This window comes from Artemia franciscana, chromosome 14, assembly GCF_032884065.1.
Source record: "Artemia franciscana chromosome 14, ASM3288406v1, whole genome shotgun sequence".
In the NCBI taxonomy this organism is placed as follows: Eukaryota; Metazoa; Arthropoda; class Branchiopoda; order Anostraca; family Artemiidae; genus Artemia; species Artemia franciscana.
In genome coordinates this window covers 4,242,406-4,258,274 of record NC_088876.1, presented here as the reverse complement: position 1 = coordinate 4,258,274, position 15,869 = coordinate 4,242,406, and the positions used below count along the sequence as shown (strand labels likewise).

Genomic DNA, 15,869 nt, shown 5'->3' with positions numbered 1-15,869 from the left:
ATTGAAATTTAAAGAAATATACTCCCCAGAACGGTACTCAAGTGGCGACCAGAAAGGAACTGTAGAAATATACCAATAAATACGCCTAGTCCCACCTACTGTTAGAAGATGAATATTAGTAATTGGATCTCAGTTATAATCTGTAAGATTTTTTTTCAGTACAATCCATTTTGCAAAATTTTAGATTGGCAAAATGAAGAAAGCATTGAAATTTAAAGAAATATACTCCCCAGAACGGTACTCAAGTGGCGACCAGAAAGGAACTGTAGAAATATACCAATAAATACGCCTAGTCCCACCTACTGTTAGAAGATGAATATTAGTAATTGGATCTCAGTTATAATCTGTAAGATTTTTTTTCAGTACAATCCATTTTGCAAAATTTTAGATTGGCAAAATGAAGGAAGCATTGAAATTTAAAGAAATATACTCCCCAGAACGGTACTCAAGTGGCGACCAGAAAGGAACTGTAGAAATATACCAATAAATACGCCTAGTCCCACCTACTGTTAGAAGATGAATATTAGTAATTGGATCTCAGTTATAATCTGTAAGATTTTTTTTCAGTACAATCCATTTTGCAAAATTTTAGATTGGCAAAATGAAGAAAGCATTGAAATTTAAAGAAATATACTCCCCAGAACGGTACTCAAGTGGCGACCAGAAAGGAACTGTAGAAATATACCAATAAATACGCCTAGTCCCACCTACTGTTAGAAGATGAATATTAGTAATTGGATCTCAGTTATAATCTGTAAGATTTTTTTTCAGTACAATCCATTTTGCAAAATTTTAGATTGGCAAAATGAAGAAAGCATTGAAATTTAAAGAAATCATGGGTGTAATAATTTGAACTTGGTGCTAACAACAAATAACCAGAATTACTGTCCGAAGGCGGCCTAGATTCATTTCTTTAGACTCAGTTAATTTTTGTAGGTTCATGAATGTTGGTCTGATAGCTTTCTGCTACTTGTTTGGCTTAGCCGGTTTGGCTATACAGAAACTCTTGATTACTTTAGAATTATAAATAACGTCGAAGATCTTTCCATTACCAAAAGATATGCCACACCTCTTATCAACCTTGGTGCACATAATGTGTTTTAATTTAGTTCAGCATCCCCCTCAAAATTCTCCGAAGTTTCACCATAACACCCTTAGCTTTTTCGACACTTCAAGTATCAAACATTACCCCTTTCCCAATGATGTATATCCTGTATATAAACAATGGGCAAATTGCATACTTCAAAACCTATTCCCCGGGGGGCTATTGGAGACTTGGAATTCCTTGAGTCGTATTTATTACACCTTTTTGACTATCCTGAACAAAATGTTTTTGTTTTTTCCAAATGGTCCTCTGAACGCTTTCGAGCATCCTCGTGCTGATTCGCGAAAGTTTCAGCTTAATACCCTCAGCCGTCGCTAAGATATTGCTGATACGTCCTTTTGACAACAAGCATGAACATAGTGTGTTGTGATTTTGTTCAACTCCCCCTCAAAATTTCCTAAAATTACTCGCAAGTAATTATAGTTGCAGTCACAGTTACAAGTAGTTGCTGTCACAAGTAGTCGAAGTCAAAGTAGCCACCGTCGTAAGTAATCTTGGTCGCATTCGCAAGTAGTCGCAGTTGTAGTCACAAGTAGTCGCAGTTGTAGTCACAGTAGCAGTTACATGTAAATATAATTATCCGTTCCTAAGATGTTGCAGACGCGCCTTTTGATAACCTGGATTCACATAGCGTCTTTCGAGTTAGCTCTACTTACTTCTTAACATTCACCGAAATTTCATCTCAATACCCTCTTCCTTTTCGAAGAGCCCTGGATCAAACATTTCCCCTTTCCCAGTGAATAAATCCTGCATGAAATAGGTGGATAACTTGCATGATTTACATTCCTTGCCTTGGGGGACTATGGGGGTATGGTATCTCTGGAGGCATAATTGTTATATCTTTTGACAATTTTGAACAAAATATCTTTTCAAAATTTTTATATGTGTTGAGAGGGGACGTCTAAAAGGGCAAGGGGAGCTGATTGCCCTTCAACAACTCTTTAATATCCCCCTCAACCGACCTGAAAGTTTATACTTAACACCCTCAGTTTTTCCTTTGATATTGCTGATAAGCCTTTTTGACAACTATCCTTCATATAGTGTTTTTTTATTATGTTCGACACCTCCCTCCATGTTTTCTGGAAGTTTCATCGTAATACCCTAAGCCTTTTTAGAGACCTAGGATCGGACGTGCCGCTTTTTCCCAATAGCCAGCCTCATATATATAAATAATGAGCAACTTTTGCAACTTATAACCCTTGTCCCAGGGACTGTGGAGGGTTGTGTCATTCCTAGAGAAATAGAAAACTATTCTTGGGGTAGGGAAGCTAAAAAAGGGTGTGAGTGGGGGGCTGGTTACCCTCCAGCCAATTATCAACATCTGAAAGGCTCAACTTAACAATGCCTTGAAAGTTTCAACTTAGCACCCTAAGCCATTCTTAAGATATTGCAGATACGCCTGTTTGATAAAATGGTTGCACATAGTGTCTTTGATTTAGTATAATATACCATTCAATATTCTCCAAAGTTTGACCTTAATACTCTTAGTCTTTCGGACATAACCAGAATAAAATATTCACCGTTTTCCTAATGATAAATCCTTCACATAACAATTGGCAAATTGCATAATTTACAATCCTTGCTACAGGTGGGTGAGGGGTACGCATCCCCTAAGGCATATCTATTAGAATTCTTGACTGTCTTTAATAAAATGGTTTTTTTCAAGATGTGAATCCGTCTTGAGGGAACGGGGTAAGGGGGCAGATTGCTCTCTGGTCCCTCTTCAACATCCCTTTCAACATATCCTGGAAGTTAAAACTTAATACCATCATCTACTCCTTGGATATTGTTGATACGCTCTTTGACCACCATTATGCACATACTGTGTTTTCGGTTTGTTCGACATTCCTATCAAAATTTCCTTGAAGATTCACCTTACTACCCGAAGGCTTGCCCCCTTTTCCGAATAAAAAACTTTATACGTTAACATTGGGCAATATGCATTTATATAGCCCGGGGGCTGTGGAGAGCTACGTCAACCCTAGAGGCATAGTTGTCAGATCTTTGGATTATTTTGAACAAAATGATTGTCTCAAAATTTTTATCGGATGTCTTAGGGGAAAAAGGTGCTTAGGGGAAGAGGAGGGATGGTTGCACACTATTCACTTTTGACTCTTAAAAAGGGCATGGGAAATATAAATTTCCAATTGAATAAGTGCTCTCCGAAGTTCAGATGACCTTCATATAAAGTGGCTCTGGGGAAAACATTATATTGATACCTTATGGCTCTTTAACTATGCACAATACTAAAGCGTTGTCTGTGATAATTGTCATCACAGGATATTAAATATCAACTGAAGATCCCACTTTACCAACCAAACAATTCGCTCTATATCGGGTCGGCCCCCTAGTGACATATGTCATTTATCAACGAAAATGGTGCTACTTTTAACATTTCACCCATATGGTGGAAGGTATTCTCGGCAGAATCGTGTTTGGGTTGCAGCCAGATAGACAGTCTAGATGGGGAAGACAGATAACTACGCTTTGTTGCTTCTACCGTAGAGATTTGAGGTAGATCCAAGTAAAAGTCTGTCCCTAGTTCGAAGAATTTCGGACAGCAGCACAAGCAATGGAGGACGACTGAACAAGTGAATGAACCCCTTCCGAAGTTTTTGCAACACCCTTCATTTTTTTTTTACATTGAAGCCTTATAGATCTGTACTATAGTTGCCTCTGATAAGTGTTTTTGCGATACATTCAATTTTAATTGAAAATCCCACATTACCAACCAAACAGTTTGTTCTATTTCCCGCCCACTCCTAGTAACAGATGTCTTATGCCGACTAAGATGGTGCTACTTGGGACATGTCATCCATATGGTAGAAGGTATATTCCCCAGAACTGTACTCGAGTATCAACCAGAGGGAAACTGCAGATGAAGGAAACCGATAAATACGCTTTATTGCACATACTGTAGGGACGGGAAGTAGATCAAAACAACTGTGTCCCCAGGTTGAAGTAAGCTTAGACAGCAGCACTAGCAAGGGATGACGCATCTACTGTATGGACCCGAACCAAATTAATACGATAGTCTAGTCCGAATGGGAAGACCCATGCAGCAAAACATGAGAGGGATGACCGTCGGGTCTTTCTGGATGTTTCTAGGATCACAGGAGTAAGCTCTAAGGTAGGGTAGCCACAGGAAGGAAAACACACTTAACCCCGTGCATACTAATTTAATGAGAGGTAATTTAGTGAACTACCACAAAAACTAGTTCGCAGATGAAACTTAAGCCGTAGTAAAAGCACATAAGGCTAGCTGTCCCCCAAAAGTGAGTATATAAATCTTAAGTTGGTCTAATAAGACTTTGATGGGTTTGTGTAGAGTGATGTCTTCGACACTCTTCTAATTTGGTTCATTCTTAGACTCATCATTTTTGAATGCCTCTTTTTTATTATGAGTGTTTTTGTTATTTTTCTATTTAGCTCTTTCTTTTGCTGAAGACGGCTGTTGAATGTGCACCTGAAAACATTAGGTTTTATTCTAGTCTCTGTCTTCATAATAAATTGTAGTTTTTTTTTTGCGGAATTATAGCTTTCTAATTTATGGTCTAATTTCACAGATTGAATTTATATCATGTAATCCGAATGGATATTGGATAGTTACATTAAAAGTTGAATGGACCTCTTTTGAATGTATACGCTGAGAAACCAAAACTTTCCATTTTCGGTTGTTTAAAGATACACTTCTGTTGAAGCCATTTTTGCTTCTTTTTTTTACCTTGAAAGCTGTTTCATATTACAATTCTATAACATAAGATAATTAACTGAACAATCCACCAATTAGATTATGACGTCATAGTTGACGTCATACATCATAGATGATGTATTATTGAATGTGCAATACCAATAGAATCGCTGTTGCTGTTTTTTCTTAGATGGGTATTTTAGCAAGATTTATTTGACAATTTTCCCAGAAGGTTTAAGCCTTTTGTTTTCAACCAGTAATACCAGGCTAAACTCACGTAGCGGCGTTTTTTTTTTACCTTAAAAGCTGTTTAATATTACAGTTCCACAAAATAAGATAATTAACTGAGAATGCGAAATAATCTATGATTGTTCAGCTAAAATTAGAATCAAGTTTACATCCTTAGGGGTCTGACGTAAACCAAAAGAATAGGCTTATTTAGCCAATATACAACCACTGTTGGTTCAGATTATAGATATATTATATTATAGATATAGATAGATAGATATTATAGATAGATATATTATGTTATATTATAGATATAGATTATAGATCACGAGTGAATGAGCCAAGTTATATCTGCTTCACGTTGTCATTTTGTAACATAAGCTACTTAATATAAGAATTGGCTGCAAACAATACACCAATGAGGATTAAGCAATCATGTGGCCCTTAGGTGATCAGTGTTTGTTGCTATCACAAATTACTTGTGGCAAAAAGAATTTAAAACTCTATTGGAAGAAGAATTTATCTTAAGTTTATCTCAGCGCTGTGGGATACACAAAATAATTAAAATGTACTTGGCAATCTTTACGATGTCTGATTTAGCCTGTTGAAAGTATTTCTGGTATGACATTTGTAATCCAGACTAACCGGAACTAGTCAATCCACTTACTAAAATCATGAAACAACTTGAATTAATCCGGTTGCTCTTTGCTAGGGCCAGGGAGAGCCGCTGTCCAGCTTTTTTCTTGACTCAAGTACAGGTGATTAATTGATAATCATCATCATCATTTTATTTATAACCTATCTAAAAAAAAAACTGGGAAGAAAGCCCAGAAAAAGACAGAGTAAAAATCAAGAAAAGAAAAAAAAAGAGACAACAGAAACAAAAACACACTTTGACAACTACAAACAAGGGATAAACAGAAATGACCAAAGAAATGACTTCTGGCATTCAGTAGAGAAATCGTAAATGCGCTTCTCAATAACTCCAGCTGGGTTTACCAAATGATACTTTCTTTGCAGAAAAGAGTTACTTGTCTAAGTTGGAAGTTTCATTAAATACTTTGCAAATTTAAAGTAAAGGAGATGAACTTGCTTTCTTTTGCCACAATTAAGGAAAGACCAAACAGGAGCAAGGGCAATTAAGTGAGGAACTGTTACCTTAGGTTCACACACAAGAAGTTGCTGCGATGGACAATTTTCGTCAATCGTGGCAATTGACAATTTTCGTTGCCTTGTTGTTAACACAGGATTTTCGCATCGGCCAATTTTTATCCGCAAAAAATTTGAAATTACAGCTCGTGAGAAGAAGATATTCTGCTACTATCTCTTGTTGCAAGGAGGAATTCAGTACGTAACCTTTTGCTTTCTTTTCATATATTATAGGACTAAACTGAACAGCCATTATCAGCTTCTCAATAATATTATCAGTATCTTCCATTGTGTTGCTGTTACGCGCAGAAAATTGCTATAAAAATTGCTTCGTCGCCCGATTAAAGTTAAATTTTTTCAACTCTGCGAAGTTGCTCAACGGAGTACTAAAATTGATCAAACTGGCAACTAAATTGTGGCGATGGGCAATTTTGCTCCTGTGTGAACCCAGAGCTATTAGGCTATTATATAAGTGAGAACGGTGAACTCTTCTTATATACGAAACGTTTGAAGCCAGGGTTCAAAGTTAATTGATAATGATATTAACTTTTAGGAATGTTTGGATTCCATGACCGACTTTTGACATTACGTAAAGCTGTGTATTCATTTTTGACCTCGCATCCTTCACGCGCTGCTTTGCGACGAAGGTGGCAATGGCAACTGGCCGTTCAAAATGCCGAAGCTGGACTTATTTACTCGAAAGAGGAATGGGACAGGGAGTGGGAAGGAATATTGAAATTAGCCACGCCCCAGCCAAGGTTAGTCTACTACGAAATTGAAAGCAAACGGATTATCGTACTTGCTGCCAATTGCAAAATTAGGATTTTAGTAAATATTTTAGATACTTTCTATTCATAATTAAAACGAAGGAAGATGATGAAAGAAGGTTAAAGCTTTTCATAAAAGCAAAACTTTGTAAACACAGAAACTCATTATTATGTAAATAAATTAGATTCTGAACACTTTGGCTTTATATTTGGAAGGCTTTATCAACGACAAAAAAGAAAGAAAGTGAAAAACAACTAGTTTAAAAAAAGTGAGACCAAACCTAAATGCGATACAAAAACAAACAGAAAAACGAAAACAGACTCACAATGAAACACCTCAGTTTGTAAAAACTCTTGTTATTGTACAGCTTCGTTGTCTCCCTGAGTTTTAAATGTGAAATTAAATGTGATAACTTGACTGAGAAATAGGCCCATCTATAAAATCAGGAAAGTTATAAGATTTCGGGGGTTGGGGTGGCACCCCTTCATACATCCCCGGGCACTTTGGTATTAGCCAAGTATATAAAAATATGTAGATATATAATCTAAAATATAAATATATATTAAATATTTTAAATATATTTTACAATATAAATATATAAATAAGTATAAAAATGTTTATTAGTCGTAAAACCTGGCAGACGGTGACTAGTAAAACCCACTTGTTGCTAAAATTCTCTAACACTCTTGAAACTGAACAGAAATGGTGGAAAATACACCACTTGTTATATTTCCACTAAATAAATGGTGTAAAATACGCTTTTTTGAGAAATGCGGGGAGGCCAGAAGCGTTCCAACTTCAAGCTTTGGGGACTATTCCTTTGTACAAAAGACGAATGACTTTGGGGGAACAAGTGGAAAAGGTGTGCTTATTAACCCCAAAGTTGAAATAGCACCAGCAGCATTCTCCATTTCTTTTATTTCATTTTTTTATTCAAAACGCTCTCAGAAATTATAATTTCTCCCTGTTTTCATTTCGTTTTAAGGATTTAATGGTCCATCAAGCGTTTGTCACATAGAGCAAAATTTTATGTCATGATCGTGCCCCACCATTGCAAGGATAAAAAATAAATAAGCACGCTGAACATACAAAACTACTACTACTACTAACAGCTCAATGTAATATCAAGCTGCCTAAGGCCAACATAGCTGCGTACGGTCCTCAGGCAGCCCGATCTGTTCAAAGCTTCCCTCTTTACATACCCCAAAAAGTTCCAGTTTAGTTTAAAATCGTTTTTACGACCTCTTCCCACCTAATTCATGGACGACAGACTTTTTGTTTGGTCTTAGAATGATGGCCGCGAAGGACAATTTTTGGCAGTGTGTATTCCGTTATCTACGGTACATCTCCTAGTCTTCTTAACCTTTCTTTATAGCCCTGGAAAGCGGGATAGAGCCACATTTTTCCTACAGTCTATTGATTGAAACACGGTCAAAAAAACGGATGCCCCTAACTATCTGTAGACAATGCTTCTGGAAAACATATAACAAATTTTCCTCCATCTTCCAAAACACCTATGATTCAGAACCAAACTTAGCCACTGCTATTGCTGTCATTTCCAATATTCTGTTCTTGGTTGACAGACTTATCTCCTTATTATTCCAAAAATTTTCAACTCTGTAAAAATGCCCTGGGCCTACCCTATTCTACTTTTTATATCTTCACTGCATCACGTTTATACACTATTGTTCTAGATTTATGACAATAAACTTCATTTATTGTCGGTTATAACACTAATAATTTTAATGATGATTTCTCTGGTACACCGTATAATGATAGCACCATCTGCAAAGCTCTTCTGTTGACTGAACCAAAGGTCTGTTCATAATCTACAAAACTAAGGACCAAAGGGGTCTGACTTTTCAGAACTAGCATTTTTGGAAGGAAGGGGGAGAATTTAACAATATTTTTTAGACTGCATTCCAATATAATAGTAAATATTAGCAATTACACTTAACGACAGAAGTAGCGAAACCATTAGAAGCAGAGGAGGCGAGGGACAAAGCTTCACTACGAGATTTATTCTCAGAATCCTTTCTAAGGTTGGGTAAAAGAGGTGGCCTAATTGCATATCCCTGAATTAATCTAGCTGCTATTGGATACTTGTTTGATGCAAAACTGCCAATGACAACTCTTAGCACAGCTTTCTCAATTATTAATTTATGAGTGAAAATTTGGTCAGTGCACCATCTCCCCGTTCTAACACCACACTGTTCCTCTCTTATATGTTAATTTGCAACATTTCTAAATCTAAAAAATATTATCAGACTAATCAATATATTACACGCTTGAATCAAGTAAATGCCTCTATAATTACCACACTCACTCTTTTCACCTATCTTATAAAAGGGTTTGATTAAAGTGTTCTTAAAACAAAGGTGCTCTTTTTTTTAAATAATATTCTAAATCTTCAATATTTTATCTTTAGCCTCTCAACCACCATGTTTTGAAATGCACCTAAGACCATATTATTTTCAATTTTTTTTGTAATGTATTTAACTTTTCTTTGCAAAATGAATCTTCCTTCACTTCTAAATTGTCATAAAACTTTTTCATTCTTCTGTGTGTCATTTCCTATAACTTTATCATGGTTTAACACTTTCTCAAAATGTTCTGTCTATCTCTTTTTAACACTTCCCTTATCATTAATTGAAGCCTCGTTTCTATCTCTAACTTAGAAAAGTTCAGAATGACTAGTCCCTCGCAATTTTTTAACGTGTTAAAACAATATTTTACTACTATGCCCTCTGACCATATCTTCCAGATCTTCAGTATTTTTCATTCTTCTGTGTGTCTTTTCCTGTAAATTGGTCACCGTTTAACACATTCTCAAAATATTCTGCCTATATCTCTTTAACACTTCCCTTATCATTAATCGAGACCTCGTTCTATCGTAAGTTGTTCTATGCCTTCTAACCGTATCTTCAAGATGTTCGGCAATTTTCGTTCTTCTGCGGGTCATTTCCTGTAAATTTTTTGTGTTTAATGTGTTTAACACATTCTCAAATTATTCTGCCTATATCTCTTTAACACTTCCCTTATCATTAATTGAGACCTCGTTTCTATCTTTAACTTGGAAAAGTTCAGAATGACTAGTCCCTTGCAATTTTTAACATTTTAAAAATAATATTTTACTACTATGCCTTCTGATCGTATTTTCCAGATCCTCGGCAATTTTATTCATGGCCTCAACTACACACATCCTTCATTCATACTTTGCTAATTACCCAGCTTCTCCATTCCTCTTTTTCTGTTACGGTCTTCCAATGAAATAATCCTTGCACGAATCCATCTTCTTTTGTACCATCCTTTGACCAGGAATAATACTATTAGTTAAAATCAATTTAAAAAGAAAGCTTTCCGGAAAGAAGTTAAAAAAATAAAACTCAAGTCATATTAAACTTAAGACCTGCAAAAACTACTTTTATGATGATTCAAACTCAAAAATACGGGAAGTCCCTGTTAAAGAATACATCCAAAACGAACATAAATCAAAATATTTAAACATATCAATAATAACAGTTGCTGATATAGATGATTAAATAAATCTTAAAACGAGTCAAAACAAAATTGAATATGGTGTCAAAAACAAAGAGAAATTACTACAAACAGGAGTTTTTTCTTCCTTTTCCCCTTCCCCCTCCACTTACTATAAATTTCTGAAGTCTGTTCTTTCATTGGCGTTTTATTGAAAACTATTTGTCTTTTGAACAGTATGCTTTAGTTTTCAAAGCATCGACGAAAAATTAAAAATAGATCAGTGTAATAATCAAGATGATTGGAAAAAGCTAATGAAGATTAGCTGTATAATTAAAATAAAATGATGATTATTCCTGGGAATCTCAGTTTTTCAAGCACTGTATATTAGTTAATTTTTCTTAATTATTACTATGAATATAAAATATTTTTTTTTAATATATTAATATAGTGAAAAAAGAAATCACCAATGCAACAGCACAAACACAGAAACAAACGCCCACCACACAACTGAACATAAAAAATATAAACTATAAAAAATAATAAATATTAAATAATAAATAATATATAATAAATAATATAAAACATATAATAAATAATGAATAAATAATACATAACATATAAAATATAAAGAAATTATAAAAACAAAAAAGAAAGACCGAAGGAGAAAGAAATACTGTTTTCGTACTGTAGTAATTCATATATGTAAGTACTTGAACGAGACCTTAACCCTATTCATCCATCCAATTACATAGATCAAACAGCATAGCCATAACCACAAAGAATAGTCCATGGACAGGCAGTCGTGTTGTAAGTAAGTATAGCGACCACCCAACACAAGGGCTTATCAAGAGAATACACACTTGCCTATAGGGTTTCGGCGAATGTGTGCAAGACTTTTTGGGTGAAAGGCTAGGAATAAGAGTAAGGTGGAAGTCGAATATTTTAGCTGTTGATGGTGTCTTAAGGAACCACGATAGAAGCAAAGCTAACAATATCAGTGAAAATGCTTTATATTTGATAGAGAGGAGGAGGGGCTTGTAAAAAATTATCTGGGTAACCATATTAAAATAAGAAAAATGTAAAGAAAATATAGAAAGCATTAAAATCTAACTAAGGAGGTGTGTAGTGGAGGCCATGGATAATATTGCCGAAAATCAGGAAGATGCCAGAGGAAGATGATTGCCAGAATAGGCACTTTGATCAGCATTGATCATTTTGTTCAAAATTGCCAAAAGGTCTAGTAACTATGTCTCTAGTTTTGCCATCCCCCTCAGAGCTTCGGGGTAAGGATTATCAATTATGAAACTTGTCTTTCATGCAAAATTTATCTTTGGGAAAGTGGGGAATATTTGGTTCTGGGTGTGTCCGAAAAGGCTTAGAGCATTAGTGAAAATTCCAGGAATGTTGGGTATGTTGATCTAAGTCAAAAGACACTACGTGCATCCAGTGTATTGAAAAATCATTTCTGCAGTACCATAAGAATGGCTGAGGGTATTAAGTAGAAACTTTCAGGATATGCTAAGGGAAACGCTGAAAAGGGATTGGACTGCAACCAGCAGCCTTTCCAAGCCCCGTTTTAGCTGCCCTGCCCCAAATGCATCCGCTCAAAATTCTGAAATAGGCATTTTGATCAAAATTCTCTAAAGGTCAAATAACTATGTCTCCGGGGATTACAAAAGGCTCGTTATTGGGAAAAGGGGGCATGTTTAAGCCTGGGTCTACAAAAGGCTTATCAAAAGGGTAAATATCAAGGGTTAAAGTGAAGCTTTTAGAAAATTTTGAGTGGGATGCCGAACGAAATCAAAGCGGACGGCTATCAAAAGAGCTTAAAGCTGACATCTAAGGAGTGGATAAGGATGTAAAGATGAAACCTTCAAGGAATTTTGAGGGGGATGCTGGAGACTGATCAGAAGACAACCAGGCTCCATCTTCCTTTTTAGAAACTTCGAAAACCTTTTTATTCAGGATATTCAACAAGTGTAATGATTATGTCTCAGAGGATGCCATACTCCAATAGCCCCGGGACAAGGAATATAAATTATGCAACTTGTCCATTTTTAAATGCAGTATTTATCGATTGGAAAAAGGAGATAATGTTTGATATTGGGTGTGTCCGAAAAGGCTAAGGGCTTCGAGGTGACATTTTTGAGAATTAGAAGATGGGGTTAGTGGGCTTAACTTCTCAACAGCATCACCAAAATTTTCTAAATAGAAAAAAACCGCAGAGTATCTACAAAACGTAAGTTTTATACGAGTTTTTCAAATCTTTCTTGAAAAGACCTTTAATAGTCTTTGAACGGGTTTGAAGTAATAAATAAAATAGAGAACAAGTAACATGAGACTTTATTTGAAATCCGATGTGCTTCGTCATAAGCTTTTTATGCCTCTCAGGAATTGTGTCAGTTGATTTCCCTAGAATCTCTTGCGCGATGGTAGATATAACTTCATGCAGCCGCCTTTCCAGTTTTCTTTTTTTTATACTGACGGTGATTTTTTTGTTATCAAATAATAAAAAAACAAGTTTTTTAAACTGCAAGTAAGGAGCGACATTAATAACAGAAATTATTCCGCATATGAGAGGGGTTGTCCCCTTCTCAATGCCTCGCTCTTTACGCTACAGTTCGACTCTTTGTCACAACTCTACTTTTTAAAACAATAAAGAACTTTAGCGTAAAGAGCGAGGCGTTGAAGAGGGGACAACCCCTCTATCCTAACGACATAAAATTTTTCGGGGGGAGGGGGATTTTTTTGTGGTAGGAACCCTTAAGGCAGGGGATATTTCAGGGAGAGTTGTCTGGGGTTTTTAAATTTAAAACTTTTAAATTTAAAAATACGGTCGTTAATAATACGCGACATGATTTTTCTACGGGGTGCATGAATTCCAGGGGGTATTATTCTCCACAGAGCGGAAGTTTTCCCCTGGGGGAATTTTGCTTAGAGCATTTTTTTTGGTGGGGGGGGGGGTGATTTTCCTTGAATTTGTCTTGTAAGAATATAGAATAGTTAAAATAAGTCTCAAAAGAACTATAGCTCTCTGAAGGCCTTGAAATTTATATTTATCTGAGGTCGTGCGTATGAATCGAAAAACACGATAATGCACTGAATCGATAAACACAAACATCGATTTTTTAAACGTCATGTCTTCCATGACAAAGGCAATCCCTGACTGAAAATATTTGTCCTTTACCCTTAAAATACAAAAAACTAATCCATTTCTATTAGAAATACAAAGAGTCGGAAAAAGATGTGCAAAACAAATTGATTTTAATATTAAAAATCCCTCTCACAAAATTCCCTTTACACCCTCTCTCCTGCCGAAAATTCATCCCTGAAAAATCCCATGACAATTCCTCCGAAATTACCTAAAACCTTCGCAACAGTATACTCAACAACTCTTTAAAGTTTCTTAATGATCGGCAGAACTGTAAGGTGTATATACATATATTGCTAAAATATTGACGTTTGAAGATTATTAAATAAAAAAAACAAGTTTTTTAAATGAAAGTAAGGAGCGACATTAAAACTTAAAACGAACAGAAATTACTTCGTATATAAAAGGGGCTTTTCCTTCTCAACGCCCCGCTCTTTACGCTAAAGTTTGACACTTTCTCTTAACTCTACATTTTAAAACAGTAAAAAACTTTAGCGTAAAGAGCGGTGCGTTGAAAAGGAAAAGCCCCTTTTATATACGAAGTAATTTCTGTTCGTTTTAAGTTTTAATGTCGCTCCTTACTTTCATTTAAAAAACTTGTTTTTTTATTTGATTTCTGAACGTTTTTTGAATCAATGCATGTTTTGATTTTGGCTCTCCACAGAGGAATAATTAAAAAGAAATTTGTATATTTATTTTTTTTGGCTAAATGGCTTTCTCATAATTTTGATCGAATGATTTTGAGAAAAAAAGAGCGGGGGAGGAAGCCTAGTTGCCCTCCGATTTTCGGTTAATAAAAAAGGCAACTAGAACTTTTAATTTTTTAAGAGTCTTTTTATAAGTAAAAGATATACGTAACATATAAATTAGCTTACGCAAAGAACCTTTGTATTCTCATATTTTTATTACATATATGAGGGGGTTTACCCCCTCGTCAGTACCTCGCTCTTTACACTAAAGCTTAAATTTTGTCCTAATTAATTAAGAATGACCCCTGGATCACAAAAGCCGCAGAATAAATAGTTGAAATTACTAAAAATACTTTAGCGTAAAGAGCAAGGTATTAGGATGAGGTGAGCCCCTTATATGGGTAAAAATTTCTGTTCGTTTTAAGTTTTAATGCTGCTGCTTACTTCCAGCTGAAAAAAAAAAACTTTTTCATATTTATTTTTTCATTGTTTTTTTTCAAGTAATGCTAGTAAATCCTGCGCCCCCTTCATGGAAATTTTCTTCCCCCATGACAAATTCCTCGATGGAAAGCTCTCCCAGCATATCCCCCTCTTCTCAACCCCTGCCTCCAACCAAAAAATCCTCCTGAAAACGCCTGTACACTTCCCAATAACCATTACTATATGTAAGCACTGGTCAAAGTTTTGAACTTGTAACCCTTCCCACGGGGACTGTGGGGGAGTAAGTCGTCCCCAAAGACATAGTTATGAGGTTTTTCGACTACGCTGAATAAAATGGCTATCTCAGGATTTTGATCCGTTGACTTTGGGAAAATAATTAGCGTGGGAGGGGTCCTAGGTGCCCTCCAAATTTTTTGGTCACTTAAAAAGGGCACTGGAACTTTTCATTTCCGTTAGAATGAGCCCTCTCGCAACATTCTAGGACTACTAGGTCGATACGATCACCCCTGGGAAAAAAAAACAACAAACAAATAAACACGCATCCGTGATCTGCCCTCTGGCAAAAAAATATAAAATTCCACATTTTTGTAGATAGGAGCTTGAAACTTCTACAGTAGGGTTCTCTGATACGCTGAATCTGATGGTGTGATTTTCTTTAAGATTCTATGACTTTTATGGGGTGTTTCCCCCTATTTTCTAAAATAACGCAAATTTTCTCAGGCTCGTAACTTTTGATGGGTAAGACTAAACTTAATGAAACTTATATATTTAAAATCAGCATTAAAATGCAATTCTTTTGATGTAGCTATTGGTACCGAAATTCCATTTTTTAGAGTTTTGGTTACTATTGAGCCGGGTCGCTCCTTACTACAGTTCGTTACCACGAAGTGTTTGAAAATTTGTTTTGCTAAGCCAACAAGCAGCATTGTAAGTGAGATTGAATGAGCTCAAGTCTAATGATCATTTTGGTAAATCTTTCATCATATTGTCATCATAGTTAATTTCCCTCTGATCAACTTAAATGTAGTCGTGACAGGTCAAGGTCTGCAGAGAGCTTGACCAATATATTAAATTTGTAAATATGAATGTTAAAAGAAAAATAGATATTAGCACAACCCATACAGTAGCATCCTAGGTGAGGTTGAATGGGTATAAACCTCATCATTA

General features: G+C 35.6%; 1 protein-coding gene across 4 annotated transcripts in view; it reads left to right on the top strand.

Moving 5' to 3' along the window:
• The window catches only part of LOC136035203 (OTU domain-containing protein 7B-like), a 63,789-nt gene that overhangs the window by 25,010 nt on the left and 22,910 nt on the right, over window positions 1-15,869 (top strand). For all 4 annotated transcript variants that reach the window (XM_065716806.1, XM_065716805.1, XM_065716804.1 and 1 more), the window contains exon 4: window positions 6,727-6,931. In XM_065716806.1, the coding sequence (XP_065572878.1) occupies window positions 6,727-6,931 (205 nt within the window). The remainder of the gene's footprint in view (window positions 1-6,726; window positions 6,932-15,869) is intronic.